Source organism: Camelus ferus, chromosome 3 (assembly GCF_009834535.1).
Source record: "Camelus ferus isolate YT-003-E chromosome 3, BCGSAC_Cfer_1.0, whole genome shotgun sequence".
In the NCBI taxonomy this organism is placed as follows: Eukaryota; Metazoa; Chordata; class Mammalia; order Artiodactyla; family Camelidae; genus Camelus; species Camelus ferus.
This window is the reverse complement of record NC_045698.1, coordinates 104,934,210-104,950,891: the sequence shown is the minus strand read 5'-3', so window position 1 is coordinate 104,950,891 and position 16,682 is coordinate 104,934,210. Positions and strand designations below refer to the sequence as shown.

Here is a 16,682-nt window from a genome sequence, read left to right as displayed (position 1 = left end):
AGCACGTTTTGCCTTTGTCTACCTCCAGTCATCTCATCCATGTCCCTGCTTTATGTTCAGGTCAGCTTCAGGTCACCAAATCCCTCTGCCATTTCTACAGCTCTGTGTCCCCAAACCCCGAGGCATGCATTACGTACCACGAGCACTGGCTGACCCTCGCTCAGCAACTCAGGGACCGGGAGATGGAGGGGAGGCTGCTGGAGTCCCTCGGGCAGCTGTATCGGAACCTAAACACTGCCAGGTGAGTCCAGGCTCAGGGCCGGTCCTGGAAACATCTTTTCTTCCTTAAATTGTTTTCCTCAGGAAGTCAAAGCCAAATGCACACGGTATGTTTATGGCATCGTGGAAAAGGACACGCGCTCTGCAGCCATCACACAGGATGCAAACCCAGTGCCACCCGTCCCTTGTTAGCTGTGGGACTTTGGGCAAGTGTTTATATTTCTCTGTGCCTCGGATTCCTCACCAGTGAATGCACATGGGACACTTGGAACAGTGCCTAACAGGCGGGAAGGGCTCAGTCATATTGGCGATGTTACAGTCACCTGTGTGTTTCCTTAACAACCCCATATGTGACCACAGCTGACAGTGCATAAATAGAGAGGTGGCAGTTATGCTGAGGACCATAGATTCCTCAGGTCTTCCTTATCTGAGGGCCATTGGTGTTAGAGAAGGACACAAAGTAAATAAGTCCATGGAAATCAGGGGTGTAAAATTTTACACTAAATTTTGATTGGAACCTTACCTTTAAAATGAAGTTGGAAATGATGAAACTAAGTTTATTTTCACATTTTAGTTAAGAGGCCTAGGTTATAATTGCAACTATGCGCTGAGTTTTAGAATTCACATACAACAAAAGAAATGTTGGCTTTTTAGCTTAATTGTGTTGGCAGAATTGTGTAACAGCACAGTTAATCATTCTTTGTTTTGTGATTGACTTTTTGGCACCCTCTTAGAAAGACTCAATTTTGTAAAAAATATACCAGAACTTGACTGTATTACCCAGAGGCTTCTTTTCACTCTTTAATATTTAACTTTTTCTCTGGTGAACCATCCTACCATCTCTTGCTGATTTTCCCTTTTCTATCACTGGTCAAATCTGCCTGATCCTCCTTTGCTGGTGGCATGGCCTTCCGTTCTGCTCTCAGACAAGCCTTTAATTGATTCCATTAAATTCTGCATGGTTTGCAAGATACTTAGTTTCACTTTGCAACAGATTAGCATTGCAGCATTGTATTCATAATTATGAATGACTTCTAACAGAGCAGGCATAATCACTAGTGTTGAGCAGAGAGTCAATTGTGGAGAAGCTGTTTGAATGACAATTTTTGCTGTTCTAAACAACTAGTAACCTTGGGCACCTGATAAATCAGATCACAGATAATCAGATAATTAAATCTTTGTCTTTTTCTTTTTTCTGTCCTCCACTTTATCTCTCTATCCTTCACCTCTTCCATCTCTTACAAGAATCAGGGGTCTTCCAAACCTCCTGTTGCCTTTAGTCCCAAGAAGGGAGTTTTGGATCCTTGTAGCCTGTGAGGTAACAGGAGGCCTGGCCCTGGCCCCACCCTACTTCAATTTAGGACCCCCTAGGAGTTTGGATGGTTCTGGAGCAGATCCAGAAGGCAGGCTTGAATTAACCTTAGAGATGAAATAGTCGTATTCATGGTGAGGCATTGTGGGAATGCACTTTGGGATAGTTGGCTTTTAAGGGACTGAAGCATGAGTGGCAAGTATGTGTCAGGTTTATTGCCACCCCTCCCTCTATGCAAGCTCAATCTTGGATTAATCACTGTTCCCAGTGATTAATCACCTACCCCATTGCCATCCTTTGCGCACAGCCTCCCTCTCACCTCCAGTCATCAAAAACCACTGAAATCCTAAGGGGGGAAGCCAGAGAGCAAGCCCTGGATGCTGTCAACACAGAGTGCAGAAGCCTTACCAAAGGCAGTGTGAACGATCGCTGGATTTCTTTGGTAATGGGGACAGAAGAGAGCGGCGAAGGAGTGGGGCTGCAGTTGGTCCAAGAAGTGGCTGGAGGAAGTCGGAAGCCACGGAGCTGGGAGGGGAGTGGCCAAAACTGGATTAGGAACAGGAAACCTGGGCCTGCCATGAGCTAGTGACCTGTCCTCAAACAAGTCAGTTCTCCTTTTGGTTACTCCATTTATAAGGTTAAACTGAATGAGGTGCCTTCCGGTTTTAAATGTTGAGTCTAGGACCAGCCAGCTATGCTATGTTGATGCTGGCAATAGCCCTATTAGTACCAGAATTCCTGCAGCTTCCAAAGAATCTTGAATTTGAGGGGCATATTCTTAAAGTTGTGGGCCTTCTAAAGGGCCTTTTAGATCAGAGACCTAAGCTTTTGGGGCTTTGAAAGACTCTGCAGTAGCTTCAGAAGGTCTTGATATAGTGACTGTAAATTTGATGTGGGCAGATGTTGTGTCTAGCACAGAACTTGGCATAGAGGACACATATACCACGCAGTTGTGTGGTCAGCCAAGTAGTTAGTTAATTAGTTATTTTGTCCACTAGCTCACAGCCCTGAGCTGCAGCTGATTTGGCTGTCTGAGAGAAGATTAAAACAGAGAATGAGGAAGTTTGCCCTTGGTTTCTTGCTCAGGGTTCAGGTAAGGGGGAAAAGGTGCTTGCAACTTGAAGGCAGGCTTTCTGATCTTCAGTGACAGTTACAGTTCTCAGACTACTGTTACTGGAACCTCAGATGCCCTTACCAGCAGCCTGTTTAGAACCTGCCTACAGAATATTAGCTACAGAACACAGTGGGTCTATTCTTGGAGAGTTTGCACTCACAAAGAGGTAGATACCAGATAGTGAATTAAAATATTGGAGATTTCTACCCAAGTCAAAAATAAGTTTTTTTTTCTAAAGTTGTTTAAAATTCTATTATGTTTGCTTATGGTAAAAAAAAATATTAAACCAGTATTGAAGGTTATAGCTGAAAAGTAAAGATCCCCTCCCAACTTGCCTTTCCCTAAGCCTCTTCGGAAGTAACTACTTACAGATTTTTAAATATCCATCAAGAATATTCCATATGTATGAAAGATTATATATGATATATATTCTCCATATTAAATATACATTAGGTATAAATAATATGCACTTTTTAGTTAAATGGGATCTGATAAAATTTGTTATATGATACATTCTGCTGTTATTTGTTTTTTTCATTTAAAAATGTCACTATGCAATGATTCAAAATTTCATCCTACTATATGAATCCTTTTGATGTATTGGGTACTGTGATGGGTAGTGAGGAATTCAATGGTTAGATGGTCAGGAGAACAATTTTCAAAAGAACTGTCCGATAATGGAGCAGTCTACCCTATATGAGAGTGAGTGTGTCAAAATTACAAATATTCAAGCACAGGCCGGCTACTCAGGAATCTTACAGAATAATGTCCTGAAATGAGCTCTTTATAGCAGTTTATTGAGATACAATCATATAACATAAATTGAGTCTTCATAACATAAATTGAGTCTTGTAAGTATACAATTCAGTGATTTTTAGCATATTCACCGAGTTTCGTAACCATCACCACTATCTAATTTTGGAATATTTTCATAACTCCCAAAAGAAACCCTATACCCATCAGTAGTCAGTCCTCATTAATCAACCCCCACCTAGCCTGGCAACCACTATAATCTACTTTCTGTCTCTATGGATTTGCCTGTTCTGAACGTTTCATGTAAATGGAATCATACAAGATACGGCCCTTTGGGACTGGCTTCTTTGACTTAGGGTAATGTTTTCAAAGTTTATCCATGGTGTCATATGTATCGGTACTTCATTCCTTTTTCTTCTGAGTGATAGTCTACTGAAGGATGTGTCACATTTATTTATCTAGTCGTAAGTTCGTAAACATGAATTGTTTCCACTTTGTGGCTGTTATGACTAATGCTGCTGTGAACATTTGTGAACAAGTTTTTGTTTGAATATATTTTTCCGACTCTTTGAGTATGTACCTAGGAGTGGAATTTCAGGGTCATATCGTCTCTCTATATATAAACTGCTATATATAAACTGGGGAACTGCTAAAGTAGGTGCACAATTTTACATTCCCCTTAGCAATATTTGAGGGTTCTAATGTTTCTCACGTTCTCACCAACACTTGTTATTGTCCATCTGTTTATTTTAGCCATCAGGTATGAAGTGACATCTCATTGTGGGTTTGATTTACTTTTTCCTAATGACTAAGATGTTGCGCTTCATTTCATGTGCTTACTGGTCATTTCTGTATCTTCTTTGAAGAAATGTCTATTTAAATCATTTGTCCAGTTTTTAATCGTGTTGTCTTTTAATTGTTGAGTTGGGAGAGTTCTGTATATACTTTGGTAAAAATCTCTTATCAGATGTATGATTTGCAAATATTTTTCCCAATCCATGTTTTCTTTTCACTTCCTTGATGGCATCTTTTGAAGCTCAAATGTTTTTAATTTTGATGAAGCTCAGTTTATCTACCTAAAAAAAAAAACATTGCCTAATCCAAGGTCACAAAATTTACCCCTTTGCTTCCTTCTTAGACTTTTGTAGTTTTAGCTCTTACATTTGGGTCAGTCAGCCATTTTGAGTTAATTTTTGATTATGGTATGAGGTAGGGGTCCAGTTTCATACTTTTGTGTGAATATCCAGTTGCCCAAGTACCACTTGTTAAAAAAATTATTTTTCCCCATTGAATGTCTTTTACACCCTGTTTAAAATCAATTGACCATAAATGTAAGGGTTTATTTCTGGGTGCTAAATTCTATTCTATAGATCTATATGTCTAGACTACATATTGTGTTTATTATAGCTTCAAGGTAAGTTTTACATTGGGAGGCATGAGTCTTCCAAACTTGTTATTCTTTTTCAAGATTGTTTTGCTATTTTGGGCCTCTTGTCTTTCTATATGAAATTTTCAGTTTTTGCAAAGAAGCTAGCTGGGTTTTAATAGGGATAATGTTGAATCTGTGGATCAGTTTGGGTAGTATTGCCATCTTAACAATATCATGCCTTCCAGTTCATGAACCTGGGATGTCTTTTCATTTACATGCTTTAATCCCTTTCAAGTGTGTTGTGGTTTTTAGAATATCACTTTTGCACTTCTTTTGCTAAATATTCTGAAGTAACTTTTGATGCTATAGTAAATGGAATTGTCTTCTTAATTTCAGTTTCAGATTATTCACTGACAGAGTTAGAAATACAGTTGACTTTTATGTGTATTCTTTTTATTTCTGTAGTTATTTCTGTTAGTGGTAATGTCCCCACTTTAGTTCCTAGTCTGTTGTCTTATTCTTTTTGGTCAGAATAACCAAAGATTTGCCTCTTAAAAATCTTTTTAAAGGAACCAACTTTTGATTTTATTGATTTTCTCTATTGTTTTTCTATCCTCTACATCATTTTCTTTCTGAATTATTATTTTTCTTTATTCTTCTGGCTTTGGGTTTACTTTGCTCTTTTTTTTTTTCCCCAAGTGTCTTAAGTTGGAATGTTAGGTTATTGACTTGAGATCTTTCTTCTTTTTTAATATACATACTTACAGCTGTAAGTTTTTCTCTGAGCACTGCTTTCACTCTGTTCGCTCCAATTTTGATATGTTGTATCTTTGTGTTCATGCATCTCAAAGTATTTTATAATAGCCCTTGTGATTTTTTTTTTGACCTCCTGGTTATATAGGAGTGTTGTTTAATTTTCACATATTTGCAAATTCCCCAAGTTTCCTTATGCTATCAGTTTCTGATTTCATTCCATTATGGTGGGAGAACATCCTTTGTATGATTTCCTTTTGAATTTGTTGAGAAGGCCTGAATTTATTGAGAAAGTCTTAACATACGGTCTTTTCTAGGGGATGTTCCCTGTACCCTTGAGACGAATGTGTATTCTGCCACTCGTTGTAGTCTTATTATAAATGTCTGTTAGGTCTAGTTGATTCATAGTTAAAGTCTTCTATTTCTTTTTGTTCTTATGTCTAGTTGTTCTATCCATTATTAAAAGTGGGATGTTGAAATCTTCAGGTATGATTGTTGCATTGTCTATTTCTCCTTTCAGTTCTGTCGGCTTTTATTTCATATATTTTGAGGCTTTATTTTTAGGTGCATTATGTTTCTAATTTTTATGTCTTCCTAACAGAATAACTCTTTTATCATAAACTTTTCTTCATTGTCTTTAGTGACAGGTTTGGTATTTTCATCTGATAATAGTATAGTCACTCTGTACTTTTTTTGGAGGTTTTTTTGGTGGTTTATCTTTTTTCCATGCTTTTTATCTATTTGTGTCTTTGAATCTAAAGTGTTGTCTCTTATAGACAGCATATAGTTGAATCATAATTTTTGCTATTTTCTTTTAAAAAGTCCATCCTGCCAATCTGTCTTTTGAGTGAAGTAGTCAATTTATTTATTTATTTATTTATATTGACATATAGTTGATTTACAGCTTTGTGTTAGTTTCTGCTGTACAGCATAGTGATTCAGTCATATATGTATATATATATACATACATATATGTATTCTTTTTCATTATAGGCTATTACAAGATATTGAATATAGTTCCCTGTGCTATCCAGTAAGACCTTGTTGTTTATCTGTTTTATATATAGTCGTTAGTATCTGCAAATCTCAAACTCCTAATTTGTCCCTCCCCCTGCTTTCCCCTTTGGTAACCATAAATTTGTTTTTTCTATATGAGTCTGTTTCTATTTTGTAAATAAGTTCATTTGTATCACTTTTTTAGATTCAGTCCATTTACATTTAATGAAACTACTGGTAAGGTAGGATTTATGTATTTTGCTGTTTTTTTTTAATGTATCGTATCTTTTGAAAATTCCTCCTCTTCCTCCTTCTTTTGTGTTAAGCAGATATTTTCTATTGTGCCACTTTAACTTCCTTGTCATTTCTTTTACTATATTTCTTTCACCTATTTTCTTAGTGGTTACCCTGGGGGTTATAACGGATACCTTAATTTATAACAAGCTTAGGTGTTTCCTGGGCATGCACACAGTTTTGAACATGTGTGGTCTTCTAGATTCTTGGGATTATGTTGCAGCTTTTCAAAGTCTCCTATAGACATTTCATTTCCAATTTTTCCTTTTATTTATTTATTTATTTATTTATTTATTTATTTATTTATTTAATTTGTCAGCTTCTTGTTTGCTCCAAATGTTTTCACCACCTCACGCAGCAGCAGTGTTAAACAATTGCTGCTGATCTTTTGGGACAAACACCCCAGGGAAAAGAGTGTTTTAAACTGAGCGTGCTCTGAGTTAATTTAAATAAAACAAGCCTTCAGAGTGGAGGCTTTGAGGGAACTTCCAGGCAGGTAAAATAGTGACAATTACTTGGGATTAGAATGCTGGGGAATTCCAAACTCATCGTGCCCCTTCCAGTGGTTACTAGGCTGCTTGTTTTTCCAGCTACCACAATTAAGAGACTTTTACCTTTTAAGGCTGCCACAAAGCTGGGGAGAGAAGATGCCCCTAGAGCAAGTTAAAAAGCAACAGAACTCACTATTCTTAACATGATTCAACTGTTGTTCTTCAATAACCATTCCCTGAATAGTTGCAAGTTAATTTCCAGAGTTCTGAAAAATTTGGTTGTGGCAATTTTTGCCAGTGTTCTCATAGCTTTTATGGGAGATTGATTTTTGGAGGTCCTTAATTTATTGTTCTGAAAGTGGATCCAGATTAGAGTTTTTTAATTCTAATATTCTGTAATTCTAAGATATGAGATTTTTATTTGTGTAATTGGGAGGAAATAAACATCCACTTTTCCTGCTTTCCCACTAACAAGAGTGATACTAAGAGGAAGATGGGAAGTGCCCTAGGTGTAAGAGGAAACCTCTGCAAACATAAAGTGGTTATCCCTTTGCGGGATGCTCATTTCATCAAGGAGAACATTGCTATAATGCTATATTTATTTAGCATGTATAAATCACCTACTTCTACAAAGCCCTCATGAAAAAAAAAGAACAAAGACCAGCTAACAGACATAGATAAACAGGTGTTTCCATGCACCTGGAGGTGGTTACTGTAATTGAGCTGTAAGCTTCCTGGTAGCTGAGGTAAAAAGGGAAAAACCATACGAGGTTCTCACTGTCTGATTAAAGAACATAAACAAATGTATCTGTTGAAGAAAATTTTTTCCTGGCACTGATTTCTAGGAGGAACTTATTAAGTGAGTTTTGATGTAATGGACACATTTTTTTCAACTAAACTCCCCCCCATGGAATTTCCATTCTTACAAAGCTCAAAGCCGTAGCAGGAAAAGGCAGGAAATGTTCATGGGTGAGGTGGTGGACATCTGCAGGGGCAGGTTTGGAGGGAGAGGAACGAATGTTTTCAGCTGAGGGTTGGGAGATCTGTCAGGGAAAGCTTCGTGAAGGTGGTAGCATTTGAAGATGCCCTTGAGGGTTAAGAAAGATTTTGAAAAGTAAAGAAGTGTAAAAGAATAGCATCTGGGGCCAAGGGAATAGCCATAGCAATGGAAAAGTGAGGACACATTTGAAAGACATTCTGTTTAACAGACCGAGTTTGGTGTTTCTCTGAGTGTATGTATTAAAGGAGAGAGAAGAATCCAGTCTGACCCCTAGGAGGGGATGGGAGGTTGGGTAGGGGTCAGTGGTTGCAGGACGAGCACAGTCAGCATCTGTAGTGAAAATGGTGCTCATAATAGTAACAGAAGGTGTTCAGTAAGCATGCACTGATTACCAAACAATATGCAATCTCAGGATAACCATATGAGGGAGAAAGAGTTGTATAAATTGAGAGCTAAAGAAGCAAAGTAACTTGCACGAAGGCACACAGCAGAGATTTATACCCAGTCTGTGTCTAGAATAGGAGTCAGCAAACTTTTTAATGAACGTCAGATAGTAAATGTTTTAGGCTTTCTGTCCATGTGGTCTCTCTCACAAGTACTCCACTATGCAGTTGTAGCGTTAAGACAACCATAAATAATGTGTAAATGAATGTGTCTGTGTTCCCCTAAGACTTTGTTTACAAAAGCAGGTGGAAGGCTGGATTTGGCTCATGGGTCATAGTTTGCCAACCCTTTGCCTAGAGTGAGTGCTCTTAACTACTCTGTATGTATTCTGCCGGCTCAGACAATAATTTTCACTCTCCATAAGCAACAGATGTAGATGACTATATGGTGAAACCTCTCAGAATTGTATGGATGAGAACGGCCTCATTTGTTTTCTGTTGTGACCCCTGCCTGCTACAGAGGGTCTAGACTGCTTATGTTGCTGGCGATTAGGTTCTTGTCGCAGAAAGAATTCAGCGACTTGGAAGTTAAAGTAAAGTGAGGATTTATTAAGGGATAGATAGTACACTCTCGGAGAGAGAGCAGGTAGGCTTGGGTGAGCAGCTGTGCTGAGTTTCTTTGGCAAGTTGGTTACATAGGGTGTCAAAATGAATGGGTGGAATATTCATTGGGGAGGGAAGGGTTTGGGGTTGTATTCCCTGATTTCCATCCCAACTCCACTTTCCTGAGGGGAAGAGGGATTTTTGTCCTTATTTAGTCTGGATCAGAAGTATCATGGTGTCGGCATAATGGGTACTTCTAATCTGCAAGGCTAATTTTATTGTAATGAGGGCATAATGAGCATAATGTTACATTCAGACACTGGAGACTCCTGCCCTTTCCCACCTTTCTTTGCTTGCCTGCAGGACGCTTGTCAGCCCAAATGTGTGATTTCTTTTCAGTCCAGAGGTTCCTGATTTTCTCTGTCTGCCTGAGGACCCTTGCAATTTACAAAATGTATGGTTTCTTGCCATTTGGCCTGTACCCCTCCTTTTTTTCTGTCTATTCCCGCCATTTGGCGTCTCTCTTTCTCTGCTATATCTAGCTATCTGCCTGCTCTAACACTGATACCACCTGTTTTATGGCATTAGTGCAGATCCCTGACTCCTCAATTTAAGGAGGTTTTCATTACCCATACTGCCTTTCTACTCATTTGTATTCCTCCTATTTGAAAGGTTTTTCTCTAGGATTTGGTGATGGGTAATAAGGAAAGGCAAGCAGATGATGAAAACTTTGGCTCAGCCTTCAGGATTTTGCCATGGCACACTTTGCTGTCTGTCTGTTCAATACCTTCTGAGTCTTGCTCTCTCTGTCTCCAGGGTGATAACTACAGAATCTGCTTTGATAAAGTTTTTCAGTCTCTCAGTGAGAGAGGTCTTTAGAGGGTCTTGCCTTCTGTTTCCAGGTGGCACAACACAGACTATACGATCGGCTGTCTACAGACTGAGCTCTAGAGCTGAACCAGGTGGGGTCCACGAAAACTTTGTGGCCCAATTGGATCGATTCAACAAATAACTTGCTGAGTACTTCCTATGGCCCAGACACTGCTAAAAGCTGTACAAATGAGATACAGTCCCTGAGCTCACAATGCTTGTCTTCTAGTTCAGGAAACAGACATTATGTACATAATCACCCAAGGTATCACATAAATGGTGCTCAGTGCCATAAAGGATGTACGTGTTATTTTTTGGAAAGAAAAAATGCCTTGTATGCAACAGGTCTTTACAAAACAATGATTCTTTGCATCTCAGTACAATAGGAGCCTAGAAGTCATTATTCCTGGCTTTTATTCTTATCTTGATCCTTCTAAATCCTATGGAACTGAAGGAGAAATGCTTCAACATTTGGTTTTCACTATAGCTGATACAACTAATCCGTAACATTTCTGGAATCCTAACCAAGGAAAGAATTTCCTTTGCTGACATGTTCTCATTTGGTCACAAGGCTAGGATATATATCACCACCTAGCTTTTGCAAATGAGGACACTTTGTTCAAGGCTTGAGGTAGCTTATGTGCTTCAAAACTTTGAGATTTTTAAAGTGGAGCAAAAGCCTTCACAAAGCTGATTTCTAGGACAGATACTGAGCACTGCTTGAGGGTGTGTGTGGGACTCTGGGGTCCGATTGTCAGGGTTAGATCCTGGTTTAAGCAGGGATTATTACCTGGTCCATGTCACTTACCCTTCAAAGCCTCATTTTTCCCATTTGTAAACAGAGATAATAATAGTACTGCTCCCTTAGTGCTCCTGTGATGATTAGAGAGGATTGTGTGTGTATAGCCCCTAGCACATGCTGTTACTGTCATTGTCATTATTACAGGACAAAACAGCAGAGAGCTTAACATGACGCTTTAGAAGTGTGCAATATGAACTTGGATAAGTTTAAAAAAAACTCACTGGGTTTCTTTATTTACAAAGTGGGCTAAGAATTCTCATTGGGTTTCTATGAGGATTAAATGAGAGAATATGTACTGAAACTTTATATCTCAACACCTGGCACAGGGTCAGCCCCTGGTGAGTGGCAGTTCTTATTATGGAAACAGCACAAGACCAGTTAGTTGAAGCTGGGATCTGGCCAGAGGTCAGGCATTGATCTAGGCAAGGCAGGGATCTGGAAAACCCCAGCAGGGGTTGGTAGGAGGAAGTCTGGGAATGTAGGTGCATTGTCATCACCTGGCCATGGGCTCATGGCTGATGTCCAGGCAGGAAGGAAGAAACAAAGACTCAACCATAGAGACTAAACCCTGGGAGCAGGACAAATGAGAAAAAGAGTAGACTGAGAGTTGGAGGAGAGGCAATACCATGGCAGGGCCCAGGTGTCGCTGGCCCAGAAATGTATGAGACTTGGGTTCAAGACTGAATCGATGCTGTTCCACCCGCTGTGCTCCTTTCTTCTTTGGTTTGGGAGCTTTGTCACACTTAGAGCCTGCAGCTGGTGGCTGGAGGACTCAGGGTGCTGGGCCATTCCAGGCCAAGCCAGTGGCTCATCTGGTGGGTGAAACAGTATAGCCACTGGTAGTGAGTGGCGATAAGAAAGAACCAAGGAAGCTGGAGACCACTTCCCAATTTTAGACCATAAGGCACTTGTGTTTTACTGGAGCTGTGGATCAGGTGAAGTCTTGGTGGAGGCCTTGGTCTTTGGAAAACCCATGCACATGGAGTCCTGAGAATGCTGTGTGAGCAGCTGGGTCTTTCTAAGTCCTGCCTTTCCCCGTGGGGTTTTTCCTGGAGAGGAATACTGACATCCTCTCTGTTCAGTCGTAGTGACCTCAGAGAGAAAATGTCCAGGATCCAATGCCTGCTCTGTGAGTTTACCCCTCTGTAATACCCCAAATCTTGCTCCTTGGGGACCTGGAGAAAATGACCATAGCCCAAGGGTCTCCCAGAACAGCAAATGGTAATAAAGAGAAACAGAGCAAGAAACAGGATCGGTGTGTAAAACCTTGTGCAAGCCACTTCCCATCTCTGGGACTGGTTTTGTCTATAAGATCAGGGGAGAGTCTCAACCCAAGCTGCACAATAGAGTCACAATAGTGACTAGTAAGGACCTTGACAAAATCCTGGTCCTTTAGCCACATCCCTAGAGTGTAGGCTAGCTTGTCATGTCCACACATTGGTGACTTTGCCTGTGTCTGCATTGTAAAGGGCTTCTGGATGATTCTAACTGCTGCTGGAATTGAGACTACTATCTAGATGGTGCTCAGTGCTCCTTCTTGTTCTAGAATTCTGAACCTGTGCAGCCTGCATTACCTATGCCTCCCTTCTTCATTAATCCTTGACGTGGGGGAAGAGTTTTCTACACAATTTCCAGAAAGTTAAAGAGTACTCCATTAAACACCAAAACTTTTGCCCTTCTTTGATTTTTCTCCTTCTGCAAACTTCACAATCTTTTTGACAATTTAGTTACCACTATGGTCATTCATTTGTACATTTATTCAATAAATATACATTTGGTATCCACTGTGTTAGGTGCTTATGAAAAAAATGTTGTAGTGTAGCTGAAAGATGAATGGACTGTGGGCCAGTAATAATAGCAGTGATAACTAACATTTAAACATTTATCAAGTGCTTACTCTATGGAGGGCACTCTTCTAAGGACTCTATCTCATTTGATCCTCACAATGATCCTCTGAGCCAGGTAGAGTTATATCCCATTGTACAGATAGGGAATTGAAGCACAGAGAGGTTCTGCACTCTCTCAAGGTCACACAGCTGGTTGAGACAGACCCAGGATTCATATCAGTCCCTGGTCTCCCTGTGTGATTTGAAACAATGTTTTTCCTCCTCTGCTGAGTGACTCAGGGCCCCTTTGAACCCTCACATTCTATGAACCCATGTTTCCCCCAGGTCCCTCAGGAGGTCCCTCACCTGCATCAAGGAGAGTCTGCGTATCTTCATCGACCTGGGGGAGAAAGACAAGGCCGCTGAGGCTTGGCTTGGGGCTGGGCGACTCCACTACCTCATGCAAGAAGATGAACTGGTGGAGCTGTACTTGCAGGTAGGCCTCCGGCAGAGCTCATCTGCTGACCTGGGCAGTGGGGGGAGGCAGCTTTACCCTCCGGAGGGGTCAGCTGGAACTAGGGAGACGTGGTGTCTTTGCCAGTCCTTGGAGGGACAGTCAACCCTGGGCTGCTCCCTGGACACGAGATGGAAACCAGGGCAGTCTGGCAGGCTGAACACAAGCGGCAGTGAACACACTCACACTCATACAGAGACTCACACAAGAGGCAGATCCCACGTGCATGTGTGAGCTCTCAAAGAACGTGGTGGGAGGCTTGCTCATCTCTCATGTCAGTTTTATCTCTCTTTCCAAAACTCGATACACATCTCGACTTCAGAGTTTTGCTGCAGTTTGAGGCAAGGTTGTTGTATGTTGGGTGTTAACATTGTTGTTCTTTTATGATTTTTTTTGCTTGCATACCTTTAATATCTGAGATATGGCATAGTGTAGTGATTAAGGGCATGGGCTTTGCAGAAAGAAAGGCCTGGAATCAAATCACAAGGCCATCGCTTATGAACTGTGTGACCGTAAGCTTGCTACATGAGCTCTCTGGGCTCAGTTTCTTCATGGGTGGAGCTACCTCTGGGAAAGATTAGGTGTAACATTTGCACAGTAAACACATATGCATCTATAAGCATTTACTAAGTGCTTGGGACCTAGTAAATGCTTAGTAAACAGTATTTCATCATCATCATCACTGCTGTTACGTGCACAATACTGACATTGTGATGGCATATAAGAAGATTTCTTCCGTCAAAAATATGCCTGTTATCTTTTCTCCTTCTTATTTCTCATTTTCTCCCCTTTTACTTACCCTTACTCTGTTACTTACACTCACACAAATTCACTTCCACCAAGACTTAAAAATGGTTGTATAACATTGATTGAAGGCTTACTATGCACAGGAGACTTTGTTGAGCACTTCGCATGCGTGATGTAGTTTAATCCTCACTAAAATGCGGCAGCAGTTTCTGCTGAAATTCCCGTGTGACTGATGAGTCTCACTGAGGCTGAGGAGCTTGCCTGAAGTAATAGAGCTAGTGAGTGGGGAAACCTGCACACCAGCGATGTGACTTAAAGCTTTCACTCGCAGACTGTATTCTGCCTTGGGATTTTAGAGCTGGAAGAATTATCAGAATGCAGACAATTCAGTCTTGCCTTTCACTCCCTGGCAGACGAGGTCCAGAGGGAGCTTTTGGGGTTTTTCACTGCTTGGGCAGAACTGTCTCCAGGATTCCAACTCACTATCTCTGTGTAACTGCATATGCAATAAAAATAACTGAGGGGTCTTGCGCCAGGGATTCACTGATCAGAACTAGTCCCCGCCCTCCAACTCTAGGCTGCCACCTGACTTGCGCTTCTGCACTCATTTCCACCAAGGTGAGCTGTTCTCTCCCTAAGGCTATTTGAGGTCCTGTACTGCTTCCTCATCACATTTTGTTTGGGTGTGATGTGAGGTAGCTTGCTTGAGTTATAAGGAGATCATAAGGGCCAGGAGAAGGGTAATGGGGTAAAGGACACTAGCACTTGTTTGCCACTAACTATTGATGTGAATTTGAAAGCTCCTTATTCTTTCTGAGCCTCAGTTTCTCCATCTGGAAAGTGTAGGTATTGAATGAGATCACTGTTTTCCAAACTTCAGTCATTTATACGTCAAGTTTATGGTTTTGCCATATTCAGATACCTCTGTGCCATTATTTTTTTTTGTATGATATTTCTATTTATTTATTTAATTTTTTAAAATTTAATAATAGTCATTTTACAGTGCTGTGTCAAATTCCAGTGTAGTGCACAATTCTTCAGTTATACGTGAACATACGTATATTCATTGTCATATTCTTTTTCGCTGTGAGCTACCATAAGATCTTGTATATATTTCCCTGTGTTATACAGTATAATCTTCTTTATCTATTCTACATTTTGAAATCCCAGTCTGTCCCTTCCCACCCTCCACCCCTTTGGCAACCACAAGTTTGTATTTATGTCTGTGAGTCTGTTTCTGTTTTGTATTTATGTTCTTTTTTTTTTAGATTCCACATATAAGCGATCTCATATGGTATTTTTCTTTCTCTTTCTGGCTTACTTCACTTAGAATGACATTCTCTGGGAACATCCATGTTGCTGCAAATGGCGTTATGTTGTCAGTTTTTACGGCTGAATTTCTGTGCCATTATTTACTGATTTTTCTTTGACTCAACTTCACATCAACTTAGCTTTTTACACTAAACAATGCTATCTAAAATCAGAGGTTTGATTTATTATTAATCTTTTAAAAAAACACGTTAAAATAATACTTAACTATTAAAACCAAAGAAATTTATGTACTGCCAAAAATCATTTCTAGGGCCACCAAAGTAATCTCTCATGGCGTCATGGGGAAATGCTGAACTAGGGAATCTTGGAGGCTTCCTTACCAGCCTTGAGTGTGGGAGACCATTTAGGGTTCAGGAAAGTTTAGCAGAGGGCTAAACCAGGAGATCAGGGTCTCATTCCTGCCGGTCCTGTAGACGTTCGATCATCCTTCTCTCCACCTGTGACAGCAGTCTCTGTCTCATCCAGGCAGCCATCCAGAAAGCCCTGAAGTCAGAGGAGCCCTCTCTGGCTCTCAAGCTCTACGAGGAGGCTGGTGATGTGTTCTTCAATGGGACCCGCCACAGGCATCGCGCGGTGGAGTACTACCGCGTAAGTCCCGGGTTGTAGTCCGTGGTATCCCAGCCAGGCCCTGGCACAAAAGTGGGCAGGGCCACGTGGACTTCGGCCTGGGGTCCCTTCCCCTCTCTTACGGTATTTCTTTGTTGTCCCTTCCACATCCAGTGCCCACATGCTCTCCCTTTCTTCAGTCTAGCAGGCTCTCAAAGAAGGAGTCGATAAACTCTGTCATTCTCAAACTTGATGAACTATCCTTCCTGGGAGAACACACCGTAATAATTACATCTTTTAGGTGCATGGTACTTCACAGTTTGTAGCACACTTCTGTGTTGGCCAGAATGTTCCTCGGTACCATTGCTGGCATGGTGGGAGATGACTGGTCCATGGAAGAACACTTTTGCTTAAGGATTTATTAAAATATATTTTAAGAATTAAAAATGTATAATACCAGCTCAGCAAACCCATGATCTCACAGATATTATTGCAAAGAATGAGGCAAGATAATAAAAGACAGTTGATCTAAGAAATAATATTTGTTAAATAAATGTCCAAATGGTAAGCAGATATTTCAAAAATCATAATAGTTGTTCATCACTGAAGTTTGGGAAACCTCGTTATTTTATTTGATCCTTAAATTTCACTTATTCAGCTATTCATTCATTTGCTTGTTCAGTTGTTTATTCAGTCATCAAACATCCATCAAGCACCCAAAATGTGCCAGGCACTGAGCTTGGGATCAGAAGAACAAG

General features: G+C 40.5%; 1 protein-coding gene across 12 annotated transcripts in view; it reads left to right on the top strand.

The window, feature by feature from the left end:
- Positions 1–16,682, top strand: part of SH3TC2 (SH3 domain and tetratricopeptide repeats 2) — a 62,708-nt gene that overhangs the window by 35,789 nt on the left and 10,237 nt on the right. For all 12 annotated transcript variants that reach the window (XR_004318790.1, XR_004318791.1, XR_004318787.1 and 9 more), the window contains exons 12-14: positions 61–241; positions 13,131–13,281; positions 15,844–15,966. Coding sequence is in view for 6 of the 12 variants with exons in the window: in XM_032477053.1 (XP_032332944.1) it covers positions 61–241; positions 13,131–13,281; positions 15,844–15,966 (455 nt within the window). In the remaining 6 variants the exon portion in view is untranslated. The remainder of the gene's footprint in view (positions 1–60; positions 242–13,130; positions 13,282–15,843; positions 15,967–16,682) is intronic.